General features: G+C 68.1%; 1 protein-coding gene across 3 annotated transcripts; it reads right to left on the bottom strand.

Moving 5' to 3' along the window:
- Positions 1 to 1,393: 1,393 nt before the first annotated feature.
- On the bottom strand, positions 1,394 to 21,273 carry TTC31 (tetratricopeptide repeat domain 31). 3 transcript variants are annotated; one of them, XM_039540638.1, is made up of 18 exons: positions 21,105 to 21,273; positions 19,940 to 20,022; positions 19,013 to 19,094; positions 16,660 to 16,910; positions 15,351 to 15,434; positions 13,390 to 13,446; positions 12,959 to 13,138; positions 12,598 to 12,729; positions 10,055 to 10,109; positions 9,536 to 9,626; positions 8,403 to 8,544; positions 8,140 to 8,244; positions 7,492 to 7,579; positions 6,537 to 6,729; positions 4,689 to 4,763; positions 4,075 to 4,177; positions 3,364 to 3,473; positions 1,394 to 3,012 (listed from the first exon to the last, which is right to left on the bottom strand). In XM_039540638.1, exons 1-18 carry the CDS (start codon positions 21,256 to 21,258, stop codon positions 2,880 to 2,882), a joined length of 2,118 nt encoding a protein of 705 aa, XP_039396572.1. In that variant the 5' UTR covers positions 21,259 to 21,273; the 3' UTR covers positions 1,394 to 2,879. The 3 variants fall into 3 exon arrangements, with proteins under 3 accessions (XP_039396572.1, XP_039396574.1, XP_039396575.1); XM_039540640.1 differs by having other exon boundaries at positions 12,998 to 13,138; XM_039540641.1 differs by having other exon boundaries at positions 20,977 to 21,111.
- Positions 21,274 to 21,964: the final 691 nt, after the last annotated feature.

Below are 21,964 nucleotides of genomic sequence, written 5' to 3'. Positions count from 1 at the left end.
CCAACGTGACTCAGGAGCTGGAGAAAACACATGCCAGCAAGAGCGCAGCCTGCTTAGCTTGTCAGAAGGACGCCTGAGGCGACTTGATCCCATTGCAGAGGTACCGTCATGGGGAGAACAAGCTCCTCCACACTACTCCACGGGCACACTGTCCCCGGGCCACGCACGAGTCAGCTGGGGCCAGCTCACAGCCTCATTCCCCAGCATCCTAGTTCAGAGGGGAAGGGGCAGGGCAGGGGCCAGCCAGGTCACAATTACTCACTTCGTGGTGGAACTCAGGACTGCCTCATGTTCACACCGCTGCTCAGTACTTCACCGCATCACTGCCTGTGGCATGAGTTCCACGGACTCCTCCCAGCCGGGGAGAAGCAGTTTCCCCTTTCTAAGCCTTGGCACCCCTCTAGCACACAGCTGGCTGCACCCTGAGAGACAGTGCCTCAGCGCCACCTCTGAGCCTGGGGAGGGGCACTTCCTGAGGTCTCCATGCTTTTGCTCAGGATTATAGCTGTAGCCTGGTCTCCGCCCACCCCGCACAGCCGCTGCTGCCCTTCCTGCCCCCGGGTGGCAGCAGTGCCTGGAAACGCCTGTACCCCAGGTGGTGCCCGCTCCTCAGATGCAGCCCAGCTGATCCAGGCCAGCGGTGCAGATCCATCTAGCACTGACCCCTCACCCAGCACAGCTCCATCTCCTGTGCAGAGCAGGGAGACAGGAGCGCTGCTTGGGGGCCTGCCCCAAGCTCCCCATGCAAGGTGGGCGCCAAGCCACCAGTGCGATGGGAGAAGGCTCCTGGTGCAAGGGGCCCCAGCTGTGGGGCTCACAATGGCATGGGGCAGCAGGGGAGCCATGGGACTGAGCCACCAGGACTCTCGGGTTCCTCGCCCCACTCATCCTTCAGACACGCCCCCACGGTGGGCAGCACCTGCAGACACTGCAGCGTAAGGGTTAAACAGCCCTACCCCACACTGGAGCTCGGGGGTCAGGACTGGAAGTGGAGTGTGCCCAGACTCCACCGCTTTGGGGAGACTGTGTTCAGAGTGCAGGGAGGCTCCTGGGAGACACCCCAGAGGCCGTTCCAGCCTATCCCCTTGTCCCTTTTCACTTTGCCGTGGCCGGGGGCGGCTGGTCCCCTGTGCTGGCTGCACCCTGTTGGGAGCCCACAGCTCCTTCCACCAGGAGCACAGGAGACGCAGACAGCCAGGGCAGGCTGCGCCAGCTCTCCCAGGAACAGGTGCAGCTCTGCCATGCGTGCCATGGAGAACAGCGGCACCTGCTGGCACAACCCACACAGTATGCAGAGCGGCTCCCCACACACACAGCTGCAGGAGGGGGCTCGGGGGCCATGGTGGGTGAAGCCAGCAGGGCCAGAGTGGGAAGGCGGAAGGGAGAGGGTGGGTTCTTCCATGAGTTTTATTAAGAACAATCTGTAAATCTCCAGGCAGGTACAAATCCCTGAACAAATTCCCACTGGATACCGAAGCCACTGCAAACCTGGGGCTGGCCGGGGGGAGAGTCTGCGGAGCCCCACCAGGGCAGCGGCTCGCCTCCCCACAGCCCGGGAGCAAGGCCCACCCACTGAACGCTCTCAGGGCCATAAGAGGTCAATTCGCATCATCTCCCGCAGGCAGATCCTGGCCCCTCAGCCATGCGCAGCCCGGCACCTGCCCCCAGCAGCCAGCCAGTCTCTGATCAGCAGGGCAAGGCCGGGCCCTGGTACCCAGCTGGCTTTGCACTCAGGGCTGTGGGAGACAGGTGAGGCCGAGGCCAGCCAGACTGGGCCGGAGCCGAAGAATGGAGCCGGCACTAGGGCAGAGAGCCCCAGGGACGGTGCTGCACATGAGCGAAGGGGGATCAGGGACCCGCCTGCCTGGTGCCGAGAGCACCATGTGGCAGGGGAGTAAGGAGCTGGCCCAGGCCTGTGGGGCTCTGCATGGGGCGGCCCAGGTTAGCCCCGAGGGCAGAGGGATATTCCATGAACAAAGGGAACATGTTAAAAGCCCGAGTATGTGGAACCGGGGGTGGCTCTATGGACAGGGGCCAGGCTCCCCACCCAGCCAGCCCCCGCAAAGAGCTCCAGCAGGGCGGGCAGACTGGGTCAGGCCAATGTCCATCTAGCCCAGTGTCCTGTCTGCCAACAGGGGCCAGTGCCCAGTGCTTTACAGGGCACAAAGCATCGCAGCACAGACAAGCCCGAGCTGGGCAGAGTCCGTGTAACAGGCCCGGGGCTCAGCCAATCAGAAGGCAGGAGGCAGAGAGCATGGCTGAGGGAGGAACCTGCCCCGGGACAATTTTTGGTATGAAATAGCCATAGAAGAGCAGCCCGGGGGGTGCAGACTACAACTCCCAGCATGCCACACTGCCCCCCATCCCAACAGCTTGGCTCCAGGGCATGCTGGGAGTCGTAGTACCCATAGGCCTCACTCCATAATTAAGGCAAAGGGGGCTGCAGCCAGCTCCAGTGCCCCCATAGGTGTGGGGCACAGCGCCCCCACTGGGCAATTCCAGCCCTCCCTGCCAGGAGAGGCCCAGCAATTCCCTCCAGGCCAACCAACCCGGAGGCAGCCCCTGGGAGGCCGCCCCACCCAGCCTGCATGGCTCCTTCCTAGGGGAGGGAAACCCGCAGCCCAGCCCAGCCCAGCCAGCCAGGGTCCCGATCCACAGAGCAGCGAGTCCAGCCCTACCCCAGGGGGTGACGCCCACTAGCTGGCGCTGGGTCATGGGGAGGCACCAGGCAGCAGCTGGAGGGACCTCGGGAAGGCCCAGTACCGTGGCCGTCCAGTCACTCGTGTGCCCACGAGGCAGCGTGGCCAGGCGGGAGCCAGCTGTCAGCCTGGGGACATCCGGCCTCCAGGCTCCTGCAACGACGGGGCCAGGGCAGGGCCCTAGTGCTGAGACAGCTTCTTGTCCAGCCCCTTGCTGTGGGGCAGGTGGCGGAAACGGCAGTCGGCCCCGTAGCTGCAGCCGGCGTTCCGCCAGAAATGGCACTCCAGGGTGGGGGGCACTCGCACCGGCTCCCTGCGGGGCACACAGAGGGTCCAGAGCCTGCACACGCCTCACCAGCCCATCCCCCAAACACGCACAGCCCAGAGCTCCAGCCCCCCACCGGCAGACCTGGGGCTGGGGTGCCACTGGTGATGGCATCATGCCAAGGCAGTACCAGGCCACGGCTCCAAGCTGGCACTGGAGGGGTGGAGCCAAGCAGGGCCAGGGCACCTGGAGGGGCGCTGGGCAGACCCCTCCTCAGGCCTGGGGGCAGCCTTGCTTCGGCTCCTCAGCTCCACATCTCAGCAGCCCCGGAGCAGGGGGCACTGCCCACTCCTGCCTGCTGCAGGCCCCTGCACTCCCATTCCCAAGGGCAGCACCTACCTCGCCACAGGCCGCGGGGCGTTGCCAGGGCCAGCCCTCCCAGGGGCCGGGGTGGCATGGTCAGGGTGCTTCAGCTGCAGCACAAACTTGGTTCCTTCCACTTCAGCGCCCTGGGGAGAAAGGGGCCGGTCAGCACAGGTCACCCCGTGGGCCAGGAGCAATGCAGGAGGGCACCATGGCACAGCAGGAGACACTCCAGCGAGGCAGGGCTCTGGGAGAACAAGGGGGGCCCAGGCTGCGGCGCAGAGGGGCCTGGGGGGGCGCAGACGAGCCCAGGCTGGTGTGACCAAGCCGGTGTCGCTGGCACAGGCCCTGTGCAGACGGCCCGGCCCGGCCTGAGCACGGGGCACCGAGGGAGGGTTCTGCTCACCCAGAACTGGGCTCAGCACCAGGCACTGACTGGGGCAAGTCTCCATGCAGAGTACGTGCCCGGGGCAGGGATGGGCAGTGAGTGGGGGAACTACAGAACCCAAGCGGGGCTCTGTCTTCACGGGGGAGCCTTCGGGTGGGGCCCCCAGCCAGAGAGAGGCAGGATGAGTGGGCCCCTGGGCACAGCAGGCCTGGCCCTAGGAGAGCCGAGCGCCTGCCATGACCGGTCCTGCCTGCTGCCCACCAGGCTGCACTGATGGCTGGCAGCAGTGGGGCCCTGCCAGCCTCTGCCAAGCCACATGGGCCAGTGCCCCCAGAGCCTCTCCCCAGGCCTGGCCTGACCTGCAGGGCTGCGTAGGCCGCCTCCGCCGCCTCCTTCTTGGTGTAGTTGATGAAGGCGCAGTACTTCTCCGGGAGCATCCGCACCGAGTGGATGGGCCCAAACCTGCCGAGCAGACGGGGGCTCAGCCCTGGGCTCGGGCAGCCAACAGGAGGGGCTGGTGTGTCAGCCGGAGGGAGGGAGACAGCCAGCGAGGGGCCGTGAGTGGCCGGGTTACTCCGGGGAGGGGAGGCAGACGCGCCTCAAGGCAGGCCTGGCTCCCGGCCCCCCGCTGCAGGACGGTGCAGCCAGAGCCAGACGGGAGCGGCTCTGGCCCAGAAGGCAGCGCTCCTTGGGCTGGGTGGCCCCCAGGCTGGCCCTGAGGCAGCTCCAGGCACGTGGCGCTTGCTAGCCAGGGCAACGCCAGGGGGCACCAGTGGGACTGGGGCACAGGGCCTGGAGGGGCACCAGCCTAGGGCTGGGGCCAGGGGGCCAGAGAGCCCCGGCAGGGGAAGGACGGGCTGGCAGGAGACCCAAAGCAACAGGACAGGGCAAGGGTTATACTGCAGGGCCCAGGCTCCACCCCAGCCCCACCGTGCCCTGCCCCAGACAGCTGGGGGGGGGGGGAATCACTCACGCCTCAAAACAGCTGCGCAGCAACGTCTGGGTGATCCTGGGGGTGACGTTCCCCACCCACACCGCGTACCACTCCCTGCCGAAGGCACACAGCACGGGGTCACCCAGGGGGCCAGCAAGAGTATCGCCCCGCCCCACCGCCCGCCTGCCCCTCCCCGCCTCCAGGCCCAGCGCCCGCCCTGCCCCGCCTCCAGGCCCTGAGCCCGCGCCCCCGCCCCCAGGCCCAGCGCCCGCTCCCCCGCCGCACCCCCAGGCCCAGCGCCCGCCCCTCCCGCCGCAGCCCCAGGCCCAGCGCCCGCCCCTCCCCGCCGCAGCCCCAGGGCCAGCGCCCGCCTCCCGCCGCAGCCCCAGGCCCAGCGCCCGCCTCCGCCGCAGCCCCAGGCCCAGCGCCCGCCCCTCCCGCCGCAGCCCCAGGGCCAGCGCCCGCCCCTCCGCGCAGCCCCAGGGCCAGCGCCCGCCCCTCCCGCCGCACCCCCAGGCCCAGCGCCCGCTCCCCCGCCGTACCCCCAGGCCCACCGCCCGCCCCTCCCGCCGCACCCCCAGGCCCAGCGCCCGCCCCCCCACCCCGCCCCAGGCCCAGCGCCGCCTCCCTGCCCCAGGCCCAGCGCCCGCCCCTCCCGCACCCCAGGCCCAGCGCCCGCCCCTCCCCGCCGCCCCAGGCCCAGCGCCCGCCCCTCCGCCCCAGGCCCAGCGCCCGCCCCTCCCCTCCTCCAGGCCCAGCGCCCGCCGCACCCCAGGCCCAGCGCCCGCCTCCCGCCCCAGGCCCAGCGCCCGCCCCTCCCGCGCACCCAGGCCCAGCGCCCGCCCCTCCGCCCCAGGCCCAGCGCCCGCCCCTCGCCGCACCCCAGGCCCAGCGCCCGCCCCGCCTCCCGCCCCAGGCCCAGCGCCCCGCCCCGCCCCCAGGCCCAGCGCCCGCCCCTCCGCCTGCCCCAGGCCCAGCGCCCGCTCCCGCCGCACCCCAGGCCCAGCGCCCGCCGCCCCGCCCCAGGCCCAGCGCCCGCCGCACGCCCCAGGCCCAGCGCCCGCCTCCCCCGCACCCCCAGGCCCAGCGCCCGCCCGCCCCCAGGCCCAGCGCCCGCCTCCCCGCGCACCCCAGGCCCAGCGCCCGCCCCTCCCGCCTCCCCAGGCCCAGCGCCCGCCTCCCCGCCGCACCCCAGGCCCAGCGCCCGCCCCTCCCCTCCTCCAGGCCCAACGCCCGCCCCTCCCCCGCCGCACCCCCAGGCCCAACGCCCGCCCCTCCCCCGCCGCGCCCCCAGGCCCAGCGCCCCGCCTCCCCGCCGCCTCCCTGCCCCAGGCCCAGCGCCCGCCTCCCGCCGCACCCCAGGCCCAGCGCCTCCCCGCCGCGCCCCAGGCCCAGCGCCCTCCCGCGCCCCAGGCCCAGCGCCCGCCTCTCCCCCGCGCCCCAGGCCCAGCGCCCGCCCTCCCCGCCCCAGGCCCAGCGCCCGCCCTCCCCGCAGCCCCAGGCCCAGCGCCCGCCCCGCCCCGCCCCCAGGCCCAGCGCCCGCCCCTGCCCGCCTCAGGCCCAGCGCCCGCCCCCACCCCCCCGCCCCCGCCCCCAGGCCCAGCGCCGCCCCTCCCGCCCCATCTCCAGGCCCAACACCTGCTCCCCCGCTGCACCCTCAGGCTCGCATCCCGGCCCCCCTCCGCCCCGGATCCAGCGCATGCCCCCGTCCTGCCCCAGAGCCCACCCCTCCCCACAGCCCCAGGCCCACCTGGCTCTTTGCCCAGGGCCCAGCGCCTGCCCCATCCCCAGGCCCGAGTCCCAGATTGCTCCTCAAGCATAGCCAGAGCTGCACCCAGGAGACTAGCCTGTTTCCCCCCACAGCCCACCTCCCAGGCGCCCCGTTACCTGGCCTGATGCACAGTGGCTATGGGGTGTCTGGTGCTAGCTGGGGTCTCCCTGCTGCTGGCCCGGAGCCCCTGCTGGCCTGGGCCTTTCCCTCGGCTCCGGGAGTTCGTGATGGTCACAAACCCGCTCTCCCCATCCTCGTCCCCCTCGCCGCAGCCACTGCTGCCCGGGGACCAGCTCCTGGCCTGCTCACCTGGGGGGACAGGCAGGCTGAGCACCCCCCGCTCGGTCAGAGGCAGGGACAAGCGGGAGGCTGCTCACGAGCTGCACAGAAGACTCGGCCCCCCAGTGGGGACACTGCCGAGGGGGCAAACAGGGCTGGGGGACTGGCAGTTCAACCCTGAGCTGCCCCTCGAGCCCAAGCTGCAGCCCCCTGCTATCCCAGACCTGGGCTCCCCATCCCCCCCCAGCTCTGCCAGTGCCCCTCACTCCTGACCCGCAGCCCCCTGCTATCCCAGACCTGGGCTCCCCATCCCCCCCCAGCTCTGCCAGTGCCCCTCACTCCCGACCCGCAGCCCCCTGCTATCCCAGACCTGGGCTCCCCATCCCCCCCCAGCTCTGCCAGTGCCCCTCACTCCCGACCCGCAGCCCCCTGCTATCCCAGACCTGGGCTCCCCATCCCCCCCCCGCTCGGCCAGTGCCCCTCACTCCCGACCCGCAGCCCCCTGCTAGGCCAGACCTGGGCTCCCCCTCGCCCCCCAGCTCTGCCAGTGCCCCTCACTCCTGACCCGCAGCCCCCTGCTATCCCAGACCTGGGCTCCCCATCCCCCCCCAGCTCTGCCAGTGCCCCTCACTCCTGACCCGCAGCTCCTGCTGCCCCACCCAAGCTTTGCCAGTGCCCCTCAGTCCCAGCCTGCAGCGTTACTGGTTCCCCAAGGAAGACGGGGCCCAAGCCAGGTCTCCACAGGGAAGCAGAGCTCCACACCCAATGGTCCCCATGCCCCTGTGCCCTTACCAGAGCCTGCCGGCTGAGACTCCGTGGCTCCCAGCGACGGCTCCATGGGCAGGCTCCTCTCACCGCTAAAGCTGCTGAAGCCGTTCTCCTGTCGGGAGGGGAGCAGGTCAGCGGCCCAGTCCCACTCCCCTTTCCCTAGCTAGTGAGCTAGGGCTCTGATTCTGCTGACCATCACCCTGGCATCTGGGCACCTGCACATCAAATCAACCCGGGCTGGTGCAGGCGGCCTCGCAGGGAGAGGCCCCGGCACAGTTTCCCAGCCTCCCTCGGGGATCTCCACCTGCAGCCGGGCTCCTGGCTGCCCTAGGCTGTCACCAGGGGTCAGAGCACGGAGCCCCTTGCCTGGGGGAAAGACTGGACACCAGGGGCTCGGGGCACATGCAGCCTAGAGCACGGAGGGTCCCAGCCAGAGCCCCCAGCCTGAGAGGGGTGATCCTCCCAGAGATGACGCCGGGCCCCCAGTGATGTCCCAGCAGGCCCGGCAGGCCGAGATTATTCCTGCCTCACGCTCTGTGCCCAGCTGCCCCTGCTGTGTCCCGTGCAGGGTCCAAGCCAGCCAGCCCAGCGCACACCCGCTCAGGCCGTGCTGTGCCCACGGCTGGAGGGCCTGTCTCCCCCCCACCCCGCGTCAGCGGCAGGGCCACTCACCAGGATGAGCTGCACCTGGCAGACTTCCAGCTGGGCGGCCGCGTCGGCATGGGAGCTGTCCAGCCGCAGCAGCTCCAGGAAGGTGCTTTTGGCCTCGGCATAGCGCTGGGGAGAGCCAGATAGAGTCACTCACTGACACCCCCACCAGGCCCAGAGCCTCCCCACTCCCCCTCACCCCCACCACTAGGGCCAGGCTCCCCCCTGCCCCACAGGGCCAGGCCCCCGCCCCCTTCCCCTGGCTCCCACCCCCCACACCCAGGTACCTTCAGCCCCATGAGGGCCTTGCCCTTGCGGAAAAAGCCTTTGGGCCAGCCGGGCAGGAGGCTCAATGCCACGTGGGCATCACTCAGGGCCTTGTCGTACTGCTGCATCCTCTCATAGCAGTACGAGCGGTTCCCGAAGAGCCTGCAGGGAGAGCGCGGTCAGCGAGCCTGCCCCAGCCCCGGCTGCCCGCTCCTGCCCCAGCCCCGGCTGCCCGCTCCTGCCCCAGCCCCAGCGCCGGCAGCGCTGGGCCAGTCACGGACCCTGCCCCAGCCCCGGCTGCCCGCTCCTGCCCCAGCCCCGGCTGCCCGCTCCAGCCCCAGCCCCAAAGCGCCCGGCAGTGCTGGGCCAGTCACGGAGCCTGCCCCAGCCCCGGCTGCCCGCTCCTGCCCCAGCCCCGGCTGCCCGCTCCTGCCCCAGCCCCGGCTGCCCGCCCCTGCCCCAGCCCCGGCTGCCCGCCCCTGCCCCAGCCCGAAGCGCCCGGCAGCGCTGGGCCAGTCACGGAGCCTGCGCCAGCCCCTGAAGCGCCCGGCAGCGCTGGGCCAGTCAGGGAGCCTGCGCCAGCCCGGCGCCCGGCAGCGCGGGGCCTGTCACGGAGCCTGCCCCAGCCCCGGCTGCCCGCTCCTGCCCCAGCCCCGAAGCGCCCGGCAGCGCTGGACCAGTCACGGAGCCTGCGCCAGAGCCTGCTGCCTGCTCCTGCCCCTGCCCCGAAGCGCCCGGCAGCGCTGGGCCAGTCACGGAGCCTGCGCCAGAGCCTGCTGCCTGCTCCTGCCCCGAAGCACCCGGCAGCGCTGGGCCAGTCACGGAGCCTGCGCCAGCCCTGGCTGCCCGCCCCTGCCCCAGCCCGGCGCCCGGCAGCGCTGGGCCAGTCACGGAGCCTGCGCCAGCCCTGGCTGCCCGCCCCTGCCCCAGCCCCGAAGCGCCCGGCAGCGCTGGGCCTGCGTGGGGGCTGAGGCTGCAGCACACCGTGCAGGCCCAGAGGGAGTCGGGCTGGGGATACAGGGCCAGGGCTGGGAGGGAGAGCCCCCCACCCCTCCCAATGAGAAACACTCCCCCCAGCCCTGCCCCAAAAAGCACTCCCCAGAGAGAAACAAACACCCTCGCCCCTGGCCAGAGAGCACCTGGGCACTCCTACCTGTGCTCCCGAGGGTTGAGTTTGACAGCCTCGGTGAAGAAGAGCACGGCCTCCTGGAAGCAGCCCCGCGCCGCCGCCTCGTTCCCATAGCCTGTGAGAAGGAAACAGGGCCCCCATGACAGGCACTGCGTCGCTGCCCCCGGGCAGCTCAGCCAGGCCTGCAGGGTGCCCGTGCCCGCCTGGCACCTACACGGAGATCACACTCCCCGCGAGACAAGCGGGATGCAGCGGGGAATGGGCCGAGGGGGGGAAACAAGGCTGGGAAGCAAAGGGCCCTGGGAAGGACTACGCCTGCTCAGGGCTGGGCTGCGGGTCGGGAGTGAGGGGCACTGGCAGAGCTGGGCGGGAGCCCAGGGCTGGGCTTGGGGTGGGAGCTGCGCGTCAGGACTGAGCGAGACCAGCAGTGAGGGGGAGGGCAGGGCGGAGCCAGGTTGGCACAGGGAAGGCGGGGCCCTTTTCTGGCCCCACCCCCTTCTTTCTGGTGTGGGAAGGCCGGGCCTGTGAGGGGCGGACACTGACCTGCTAGCACTGTGCTGGGATCCACTCCACTCCCATCCTGCCCAGGCCTCGGCACCTGCCCAGGGAGCCAAGGAAGAGGGTGAGGGCTGGGCTCATCCCCCGCCCCCGAGAGGCGAGCGTCAGGCTGGGCAGCGCGTGGCCACGGGGGAGAGGCAGCAGCAGAGCTGCCAGGCCAGCCTCCCGTCTGGGACCCACGCTCGCCTGAGCCGGGCACAGACCCTGCGGGAACTGAGTCACCCAGCCCACCTCTGCCACCGCGCCACGCCTCAGGCCACGGCTGCTGACAGCGACGGGCCTCGCCCCCGGGAGGCTGCTTTCTTCCGGCACAGGCAGGGCAGCGGGAACATTCCAGCTCCTCCTGGGGACGCGCCGCTCCAGTTCAGACTGCAGCGAGGGGGGCCGGGTTACACCAACGCCCCTCTGCTGGCACCGGCCCCCATGGCCCCAGCATTCAAGGAACCAGTCAGTCAGTCGCACTGAGGGGGGTCTGGGGCTCCCCACCCGCCTGCCCCAGGGAGCTCTCAGGCCGAGCAGTGCTGACCACCTTGGGGTGCAGCAGTGGGAGGAGGCGGGGGCCCTTCGGAGACTTGTCTCTGCCCAGCGAACGCAGGTGGTACCAGGCACCTCCAGGATGTTCTCAATGTCTCCAGCCCATGGCCGGAGAGCTGCCCGGGGTAGGGACACACAGCAAGGAACTGCTGTGCTCCCTACCAGGGAGGGACACAACTCAGGGGGACCTGCAAGGCTGGGGTACTGCAACGGCCGCCCCCCGCAGGGCCGCCCCAGCAGAGCCTCTGGCTTGCAGGGGAAAACCTGAAGCCTGCTGCTCCCCCTGGCCACACAGGCTGCCCGGCTCGCCAGGACCAGCCCGGGCAGCAGGGGACACGGACAGGGCTCTGAAGGGCAGTGTGGCACTGGCCAGACTTGCGCCCACTGCCATGGCAGCTGGGGGCAGCAGGCTCACACCCTGGCCTTTCCCCTCGGCCAGAAGGGGCAGAGGATATTTCCTGCCCAAGCTGAAGGCTTTGTGCCCCATGCCCTGCTCCCTGGGGACGACCCAGCAAGCCCTTCCCCCACCTCTGGGCCTGTGACTCACACTGGGCCCCCAGCCCTGAAAAGCGGCACTTCCCCGTGCCAGCCACTTGCACGGCCGGCAGTTCCAGCCTCCCACCCCAGCCAGCCCAGCCCGGTTCTGCCTCCAGAGCATGGGGGTGTCTGTGTGGGCAAGGTGGTGCCCCACTGCAGCCAGGGCCCCCCAGGCAGGACAGCTCTGGGGAAGCGCAGGGAGTCGTTCAGCGCATCGCTGCCCCATGCCGGACATCAGCGGCTCCAGTCCTGTGCTGGGGACTCGCGCGCCCCCAGCTAGCCCAGTCCGCCCCCGAAGGCGCAGTTTAGCCCCCCCAGTGAGATCAGCCAGGACACAATCCACACGACGGCCCCGCCCTTCCCGCCTCACCCAAAGCTCCCGTGCTGGGATTCTTGGCTGGCACCTGGGCACTGAGCCCAACCTCACAGTACCCGGGCTGCTCTGGCACAGCGCTGCCAGCTCTGCTAACCGTTCCCCACACGCCCACGGGCCGGGGCCGCCCCTCTGCGAAAGCGCAGCACCAAATCCCTCCACTCGGATTGCCTGACCGGGATCTGCACACTCCATAGTTCTCACTCAGTCCCGGGCCCCTGCCCTGAACTAGGCACCTGTACAATGACATGCCACGGACTGGCACCGTCCAGAGAGACACGCAGACAGACCCACTCCCCTCAGTCGCCACAGCGCTGCCAAGGAGACCGGGCGCAGCCGGAACTGCCCCTCCCCCTCAGCTGCTCCAACCCCACCGGGAGCCAAGCCCAGCAGGCTGCAGGACGAGGCGCCTGAGTGCGCTGGCCAGGGTGGGGACCCACCTTCTCCTTGGGCCAACAGAGCCAGCAACTGAGCAGCCTCCTGCCCACACAGGGCCTCTGGCCCGTTCACTAGCCCAGGCTGCAGGCCAGGCTTGGAGCGACGCTGCAGCGTTAGCCAGACTCCCCTGAGCCTGGGTCTGCAGGGGGGTGTGGCTTGCTTGCATAGCAGCTTGCTATGGGGCTGCCCCACACCTTCCCCCATTCACTCTGCAGCCTGACGCCCCATCCTAGGCACATGTCTGTCGAGCCGCTCGCTGCTCCCAGCAGCAGCCCCGGCACACTCCAGCCTGGCCTTGACCCTTGCACAGGCCCTGGGAAACCGCAGGCCACCCAGGGCTCTGTCGGGGCACAGATGTCCTAGGCCAGGGTCCACACCGTGGATCACTCGCCTCTCTTCCCCGCTGGCTCCCTTGCGGTGCTCCCAGCTGGGTCACTGGGCAGAGCCCGCCCTGCCTCTGCTCCCTCCAGCTAGGGGCAGGTCCCCTAGCAGGGGGCCGACGGCTCCGCCTGCGCTTGTCCTGCTTTTCTTGCCCCTCCCCCCAGCCAGGGGGCTCCCTCCTCCCCCATGGCTGAGACACGCTAGGGGAGGCGCGTTCACCCGGCCCGCTCAGAGGGAGACATCAGCCCAGGAACCCAACACTCACCTCCTGCTGGGGCTTCCTGTCCGGCTCCCTGTGCTCAGCTCTGGGTGCCTTCTCCTTCCTGGGCGTCAGCGGCTTCACACCCACCTTACGCTGCGCTTTGCAGACAAAGGTGCTGCTCAGGTCCAGCTCATCCTGGGGGAGGGGCACAGGCGTCAGGCTGGGGGGCAGGGACATCAATCCAACAGCAGGCCAGCCCAGCGCCCTGCGGGGTGCATGACCAGCAGACACCTGGCCCCAGAGGCAGCGGGTCCCTGACCCCCAGCCAGCTGACCCCCCCCCATTCCGTCTAGGCAGGCCGGGTGAGCGCCGGGCCCTGCACCAAAGCAGGACAGGGCCACAGCCCAGCACACCCAAGCCTCACCTCCGTCTCCTCCTCGGTGCTCATGTCTGCACTCCTGACCTGAGCCCTGACTCCCTCCCCTCTCCTAGGAGCTGAGGCCTTGCTGGGATCTCGCCGGGAGGGGCTGGAGTCCAGGGGCCCCTTCCGCAGTGACGTCACGGCGCCTTCCTCCTCCGCGTCCCCGTTCAGACAAGGTTCATTCTGCAAGGAGAGCACCGGCCTGTGAGATCAGAGCTCCACTGGCAGCTTCCCCAGGATGGCAGGGCTCTGCCACCTGGCACCCGCCCGCCCGACTCCCCTGGGAGGGGAGAGCCCAGCCCAGCGCTCGCAGGTTACAGCCCCTCCTCTTCTCAGACACACGGGAACCAAGAGTGCTGCGCCCCCGAGTCCCGCTCCCCAGCCCGGGGCGGCAGGGCAGGCTGCCCGGAGAGCAAGGCGCCCCAGCCACTTACCGACTTGGGCTTCAATTCTTGTTCTAGTTTTTCTTGCCTCTTCCGGTCTTTCTGCCTCTGGAAGCCACAGAGAAACGAGTGAGCTCCAGAGAGGTGGCGCTTTCCCCAGCCAGGGGCCCTGGCCCCGCTCCCTCCTGGGGCAGGCTGCACCCAAATCACCACGGACACAGCCTGGGGCCACCCAGCAGCCACCCCCCCACCCCAGGGCAGGCAGCCAGGGCAGCTCCTCCGGCAAGGGGAACGAGGCTGAGACAGGCTCTCCTGCAGCGGCTGGACGCAGGGCGGGCTGAGCTCCTGGCTTGGCAGCCTGGGCGTGAGAGGACTCCAGGGAAGGGAGCACACGGGTACAGCCTGGCCAGCACTCCCTCTCCCACACTGACCAGAGAGTCCCTCCAACGCGTGCGATTGCTGCATGATCCGAGAGAGACTCCCCGCCCTGGCTCCTTAGCCCAAGCTGTGACAGCCCCACACCCCGTTCAATCTCCCCCACACCCGCCCCTCTCCTATGGGGCTGCTTTCCACTAATCTCCTCGAGGAGTATAAGGAGGGGACTGAGCTCGACATGGTCCCTTCCCACAGGCTGAGAGACGGAGCTGGAGAGCTCAAAACACGGGGCAACTGGGTAGCAGAGAACCAGAAGTTTGCCCTCCAGAGGATCCATCAGGCTGTGCAGCACAGCTGGTTGGCTGGACAGGGAACAAGGGGAAGGTCTCCCCACAGCTGGAATCCCTGCACCCCCAATCTCTCACGAGCCAGGCTGGGAGACCCCGGATTTGAGTGCCTCGCTGGCATGACAGAGGCTGAGTTTGCTGTCACGTCCATTTTGCCAACAGACCTGGTATGGGCCCCAAACAAACCCATCTCCTGGCCACAGCCTCTCTGCCCTGCTTGGGGGTGGGAGAACACCACGTGCGCTGCTGGGGGAGGCAAGCGCTGTCACTGGTGTGGCGGGGTCTGTGCCACTGGCACCGCGGGTGAGATGCCCACCCCATCCCCTGGGGTCACCAGTCAGGCGGGCGAACGGGGAGGAGGGAGCAGGCATGCCGGGCGGGCGGGCGAACGGGGAGGAGGCAGCAGGCACGCCGGGCGGGCGGGCGAACGGGGAGGAGGCAGCAGGCACGCCGGGCGGGCGGGCGAACGGGAGGAGGGAGCAGGCACGCCGGGCGGGCGAACGGGAGGAGGGAGCAGGCACGCCGGGCGGCGGCCGAACGGGGAGGAGGCCGCAGGCACGCCGGGCGGGCGGGCGAACGGGGAGGAGGCAGCAGGCACGCCGGGCGGGCGGGCGAACGGGGAGGAGGCAGCAGGCACGCCGGGCGGGCGGGCGAACGCGAGGAGGGAGCCGGCACGCCGGGCGGGCGGGCGAACGGGGAGGAGGGAGCAGGCACGCCCGGCGGGCGGGCGAACGGGGAGGAGGGAGCAGGCACGCCGGGCTGGCGGGCGAACGGGGAGGAGGGAGCAGGCACGCCGGGCGGGCGGGCGAACGGGGAGGAGGGAGCAGGCACGCCGGGCGGGCGGGCGAACGCGGAGGAGGGAGCAGGCACGCCGGGCGGGCGGGCGAACGGGGAGGAGGGAGCAGGCACGCCGGGCGGGCGGCGGCGAACGGGGAGGAGGGAGCAGGCACGCCGGGCGGGCGAACGGGGAGGAGGGAGCAGGCACGCCGTGCGGGCGGGCGAACGCGGAGGAGGTAGCAGGCACGCCGGGAGGGCGAACGGGGAGGAGGGAGCAGGCACGCAGGGCGGGCGGGCGAACGCGGAGGAGGGAGCAGGCACGCCGGGCGGGCGGGCGAACGCGGAGGAGGGAGCAGGCACGCCGGGCGGGCGGGCGAACGCGGAGGAGGGAGCAGGCACGCCGGGCGGGCGGGCGAACGGGGAGGAGGGAGCAGGCACGCCGGGCGGGCGGGCGAACGGGGAGGAGGGAGCAGGCACGCCGGGCGGGCGGAGAACACAGTCCTGGGCACTCACCTTCTTCTTAAGTCTTTTCTTCTCTGCTTTCCTTTTAACTCGCTCCTCCTCAGCTACCAGCTCCTTGGCGTTCTTCTCCGCTTCCTGGGGAGAGAAGCGCGCCAGCTGGGCACAGCCCCACCCCAGCCAGCCCTGCCCAACTGGGGGCAGGGGCACACCGCTGGAACCCAGAGTCCCTACCCCCCAGGAGGTCACAGGTGATGATGAGAAGGACCCCCTCCCCCACAGGAAATCACACTGCAGGGAAAGCAGAACCAAGGTCCAGAGCAGGGAGCCCTGGCAGACAGGCAGCTGAGCATGTGCTCCTGGTAGTGCCATGCTGGATCTAACAGGGGAGCGTGGCCTGTAGCTGGGCAGGCAGAGGGGTGGTGAGCAGGAGCCAGGCGGTGCTAACATCTGTGCGACCTTCGCTGGGACAGCGGCCCACAGCTGGGTGACAAACTGGAAAGAGCTCCGAGGATGCTCTGCGCGCTGACCTTCGCGAGAGGCTCAAGCAGCTCGGTCTATTCAGCTGAACCAAGAAAGAGCCCTGAGGGGACGAGGAGGAGACTTCTGAGAACCCAAGGCGAGCACACAAGGGCAGGACCCATGGCTAGGAGCCGAAGCAAGCCCAGTTCAGACTAGCACCCCGTGGGACGTGTTTCAGCAGGGACGTGGTGCACTGTGTTCTAAGGGCACGTCTATACTACCCGCCGGATCGGCGAGTGTTCGATGCATCGGGGATTGAGTCATCGTGTCTCGTGTAGACGTGATAAATCGATCCCCGAATCGACGCCTGTACTCCACCTCGGCAGGAGGAGTAAGCGGAGTCGACGGGGAGCCGCGGCGGTCGACTCGCCGCCGTGAGGACGGCCAGGTAAATCGAACTAAGATACTTCAACTTCAGCTACGCGAATAGCACAGCCGAAGTTGCGTATCTTAGTTCGAACCCCCCCGCCCGCCCCCCCACCAGCGTAGCCCAGGCCAAAGAGAGGCTCTTGCTCAAATGCACAAATGCCTGGGGCTGGATGCAGGAAGCCAGAGAGTGGAAGCTCTTCTCTTTTGGCTGCAAAGGCTGGGGAGTCCTTCAGACTGAACCCCCCAAGCTGTATATGGTGAGAAGGCGGAGGAGGGGTGGGGGGGGGTCGCACTGTAAATAAACTGCACCGGTGATTGCTGAGCCAGGTGGTCTCGGAGTGGTTTTTGGAGCAGAGCAGGGGCAGGAGCAAAGGGGTCCCTGCTACGCCCTGTTACACGGACCCCCTGCGGGAGAGGACGGACAGCCCAGGGGAACGGAAGGGAAAGAGGATGACCCCATGGCTCTGCTCACCTCTGCGGTCACCCGCTGCCTCTGGGGCAGTTTCAGGTCCAGCAGTTGATAGTCCAGCGAGCTCTGGGGCGGGGGAGCTGGTGAGGTGTCCTTGCACAGGAAGGATTTCCTGAAGCCACAGAAGGTGCCAGGGACCGAGTCCTCGTCAGTCTTTGCATCGCATTCCTTGCTGGAATCATCCCATTTCTCCTCCTCATCCTCGTAATACTCCCCATCGTTGTCGTAGTAATAGCAGAGCTCTTCGTCCGAGTCTGCATAGGGAGAGCACAGCAGGCGCTCACCCCCACGCAGCGACGGCCTGTGCTGTACCACCCCCCACCAGGTCCCAGCCACACTCCAGAGAGGGTCCCCAGTGCATGACTCCACCAGCCTACACCTCCCAGGGAGCAGAGCTCTCGATGCGCCCCCTCACTCCAAACCACGTAGTCCCCAGCACTCCCCAAGCCTCGAGTGATCAGGGACGGAGCAGCCCCATCCCAAAACCAAAACACGGAAATAAACCAACTCACCCCAAACCCCTCCCGCCCGAGGGAGGAGCCTGAGATTCCATAGACCCCCAAGGCCTTCCCTATTTCTGTCAATCTGCCATGGGAGCTGCCCAGACTCTGTGGTGAAGGGCAGGGGGTGAGCTTATCAGGATGGGGCCGGAGGGGATGGGAGATTCCTGGCAGTTCAAAATCCCAGCCTAGGAGGAGCTCTCAATCTGGGGAAACTTCGTTCACAAGTCCCCCAGGGGACCGCGACACTGCAAAGAGAAACCTGCCAGGCCACATCACAGAGCCCAGTCAAAGGAGTCAGACTCGCAAGGCTAAAAATAGCAGTGCAAATCTTCCCACTTGGGCTGGAGCCTGGGCTCTGAAACCCAGCCAGGGGCTCGGATCCCAGCCTCCAGCCCAAGCAGGAACGTCTACATTGCTGGTTTAAGCCCTGTAGTGCAAGCCCAAGTCAGTTGAGCTGGACTCTGGGTTTTCTCTGGAGTGTAGACGTACTCCTAGAATGTGGATGAATTTCCTCCACCGCTGGGTTTTAGCAGGGACGGGACGATCTGCTGACAGGCTCCCGCCCCATACATGCCTCCAGCCCATAGCTCTGGTCCTCTGTCTGTCTACCTCTCGTCCTGTACTTCAACTGTGAGGTCTCTGGGGCTGTACGTACACAGCGCCCAGCGCAACCAAGTCCTGGGCCACAACCGGGGCTGCTCGGCTCTGCCGCGATACACGTGGCTGGGGAATGTCCGGGCCAGGGCGCTGACTAACAGGTGTTAGTCACTCCCCAGCCCCACTCAGATTCGAACCACGCCGGGACTGGGAGGAGAAAGAGCACCCGGCCGAGTCCTCTGCCTGTACCCTGCCCCAGAGGCTACTCTCCCAGCATGCAGTGCTCCAAGCAGCCTGAATTGCACACTGGGAAGTGTAGTATTCCAGGGCCTTGTGTACTGGAGAATTAAAAAACAGCTACAACAGGCCCCCTTGTGGCAGCCTCATCAGAGGCAAAGGACTTCTCAGCCCATGGAGTCTGAACCCCACCCTCCACCGCAAACCTGATTCTCCCAGGGCAGGGTGAGGCACTTGGCAGAGGGCAGGGTGCATCGTTCGGAAAGAGCTTCTGGGCCAGGGCTGTGGGACTGGCCCCTCTCGGCAGCGCTGGCTTGTCCCCACGGGGTTCCCGAGCACTTTACCAAGAACATACGAACGGCCAGACCGGGTCAGACCAAAGGTCCATCCAGCCCAGTGTCCTGTCTGCCGACAGTGGCCACTGCCAGGTGCCCCAGAGGGAGTGAACAGAACAGGGAATCATCCAGTGATCCAGCCCCTGTCGCTCATTCCCAGCTTCTGGCAACCAGAGGCCGGGGTCACCATCCCTGCCCATCCTGGCTAACAGCCATCGATGGACCTGTCCTCCATGAACTTATCTAGGTCTTTTTTGAACCCTGTTATGGTCTTGGCCTTCACAGCATCCTCTGGCAAGGAGTTCCACAGGTTGACTGTGCGTTGTGTGAAGCAATCAAACAGGGCTCATGGAAGCAGGGGTGTGAACAAGTGAGGGGCGTGAAGCCTGCCTGCAGCAGGTATACACCAGGGCCCCAAGCCCTGGGCACGGCCCCAAGCCCTGGGCACGGCCCCAAGCCCTGGGCACGGCCCCAAGCCCCGGGCACGGCAGCACCTCATACAAGCACCAGAAGTAGGTGGACTGTTAGCACCGCAGGGGTGGAGCCAGGAGGGGCTGGGGATTGCTCTGCCTGAGGAGACAGGCTGATTCCATAGGAACAGGAGACACGCTGCTTCCAAGAGCTTCTGACCCAACAAGGTCCAGCCAGGAAAGCCTCTGGCCTCCCCTTCCCCACCCCTCATACCTGCTATCTCCTCGGCTTTGGCACTGTTGGGGGGGCCGTACAATTTCTCCATCATCAGCTTCTCCATTAAGTTGTTGAGATCCTAGGAGAAGGAACCACATTTAGTGACTCAGGGTCACCAGCAGCCCCCACTGGGTCCCTTAGCACCTCATTGAACTCACTGCTGCACCCTCCAGTTAAAATGGGACCCAGTGGGTCCCTTAGCGCTGCCCCAGGCTCACTGCAGCGCCCCCCCCCCGTTACAGCAGCCCCCACAGGGTCCCTTGGCACCTCCCCGCCGCCCCAGGCTCACCGCCGCGCCCTCCCATTACAGCAGCCCCCACCGGGTCCCTTAGCGCCGCCCCGGGCTCACTGCCGCACCCCCCCCCCGTTACAGCAGCCCCCACAGGGTCCCTTAGCACCTCACTGAACTCACTGCCCCGCCCCCCCGGGCTCACTGCCCCCGCTGGGTCCCTTAGCACCTCCCCGGGCTCACCGCCGCACCCCCCCGTTACAACAGTCCCCGCCAGGTCCCTTAGCACCTCCCCGGGCTCCCTGCCGCGCCCCCCCCCCCCCGTTACAGCAGCCCCCACAGGGTCCCTTGGCACCTCCCCGGGCTCACCGCCGCGCCCTCCCGTTACAGCAACCCCCACCGGGTCCCTTAGCACCGCCCCAAACTCACTGCCACACACAACTTGAAGCTCTGGTCAAACCAGACAGAAAAGGCAGGAGTGAGATTCTCCCACAGCCCTGGCCCAGGCTCCCCATCCCCTCCTGCAAACCAGGCAGCCAGAGCACAGATGGCTGCTGAGTGTCTTGGGCTGGAAAGCATGTCTAGTTGCCCTCCCCCACCCCAGGGGTCTGGCTGGGAATGTGGGAGCCTCATGATCCCCTTGGGGGATGCACCCCACACACTCCCTTGGAGGCGGAGGGACGGCAGACACATACCTCTTCCTTGTGGTGCTCTGAGCTGGGGTCCCAGCCATACCTGGGGAGCAGGCTCAGGGGGAAGGACCCCGGTGGGAAGGGCCCTGTAAGACAGCAGCCAAGTGAATGCGCACAGGGTCAGGCAGGCAGGTAACACACCAACCCACCAGCTCTGCAGAGAGCTGCAGCCCAAGCACCCCCGTCCCCCGCAGCCACAGAACACCCCTGCCTCAGGCCCAATGCATCTCCTCAGCTCGCCGGCTGGGGGGAGCGCCCCAGGTAGGTCACGCCCCAGCAGGGTCCCTCAGACCCCCCCCCGCGCCCGGCCCCTCAGACCCCCCCCACTGCCTCAACCCGCCCTCCTCGCCCAGCTCCTCAGACCTCCCCACCTCCCCGCTGCACCCAGCCCTCAGACCCCCACTGCCTCACACCCCTGTGCCTGGCCCCTCAGACCCCACTGCCTCAACCCGCCCTCCTCGCCCAGCTCCTCAGACCTCCCCCACGTCCCCGCTTCCCCCAGCCCCTCAGACCCCACTGCCTCACCCCATGCCTGGCCCCTCAGACCCCCGCGCCCGGCCCCTCCGACCCCCCCCACTGCCTCACCCCGCCCTCCTCGCCCAGCTCCTCAGACCTCCCCCACCTCCCCGCTGCACCCAGCCCCTCAGACCCCACTGCCTCACCCCCGTGCCTGGCCCTCAGACCCCACTGCCTCAACCCGCCTGGCCCCTCGCCCAGCTCCTCAGACCTCCCCCTCAACCTCCCCTCTGCACCCAGCCCCCACCCTCAGACCCCCACTGCCTCGCCCCGTGCCTGGCCCCTCAGACCCCACTGCCTCACCCCCTGTGCCTGGCCCCTCAGACCCCCTGCGCCCAGCCCCTCAGACCCCGTGCCTGGCCCCTCAGACCCCTGCGCCCAGCCCCTCAGACCCCCTCACTGCCTCAACCCGCCCTCTGCACCCAGCCCCCACCTCCCCGCTGCTCCCAGCCCCTCAGACCCCGTGCCCAGCCCCTCAGACCCCCACTGCCTCGCCCCCCGCCCGGCCCTCAGACCCCACTCACCCCGCTCCGGCCCCCCGGGGGCTCCCGCCTCCCCGAGTCCCGCGTTCGGCATCAGCCCAGGGAGGGGTGGCCTCCCTCCCACACCGGAAACAGACCCTCAGCCCACCCCACAATCCTCTGCGCCGCACCGTGAACGGAAACAGTCACAGGAGTCCGCCCTGCCGGCGGACCGGAATCTGTCATCTGCTGACGCCATCTTTGTTCGGGGCACGACGGCACATGAGCCCTCAGGCCGCCATCTTTCTTCGGGGCACCACGACCCGTGAGCCCTGAGCGCGCCATCTTTGTTCGGGGCACGACGGCCCGTGAGCCCTCAGGCCGCCATCTTTCTTCGGGGCACCACGACCCGTGAGCCCTGAGCGCGCCATCTTTGTTCGGGGCAGGAGAGCACGCTGGTTCCTGGGGCTCCTCGTGCGTTTGCCAAACAGCAGCTGAGGCTCTGGCAGCAGCGCTCACTGGCTGGGAGACCCCAGCCCCACGCTGCCAGGGCTCCCTGCAATGACACAGGGCGAGTGGCCAGGCTGGGGCAGCCCCGTGGTCCAGCCAGCCGAGCCCCCGGGAATGAACTGAGCCGGCGATCCCCAACGTTGCCTATGGTCCTATGGACTATTTCTAAATGGGCTTTTGGCAACTGCAAGCTCACCTGTGCTGTGTATCTGAACCTCAAGAATTGAATTCAAGTCTGTCTGTACATTGATCTTTTAACCAACTCTCTCTCTCTCTTTTCTTTTTAAATACATTTTAGCTTAGTTAATAAGAATTGGCTGTGGCGTGTATTTTGGGTAAGATCTAAGTTATAATTGGACCTGGGTATGTGGCTGATCCTTTGGGATTGGAAGAACCTTTTCTGTTATATGATGAGATAAGATTTTCAGGACTCATCATCCTATCTGACGTGTGTGTCTGGACAGAGGCCTGAGGCTGGGCACTTTAAGGGAACTGCGTTGTTTGGTCTTCTAAGTAACCAGTGAAGTACTAGAGAATCTGT

The sequence above is a fragment of the Mauremys reevesii genome, linkage group 5 (assembly GCF_016161935.1).
Source record: "Mauremys reevesii isolate NIE-2019 linkage group 5, ASM1616193v1, whole genome shotgun sequence".
Taxonomy (NCBI): domain Eukaryota; kingdom Metazoa; phylum Chordata; order Testudines; family Geoemydidae; genus Mauremys; species Mauremys reevesii.
This window is presented reverse-complemented; position numbering and strand designations above follow the sequence as displayed.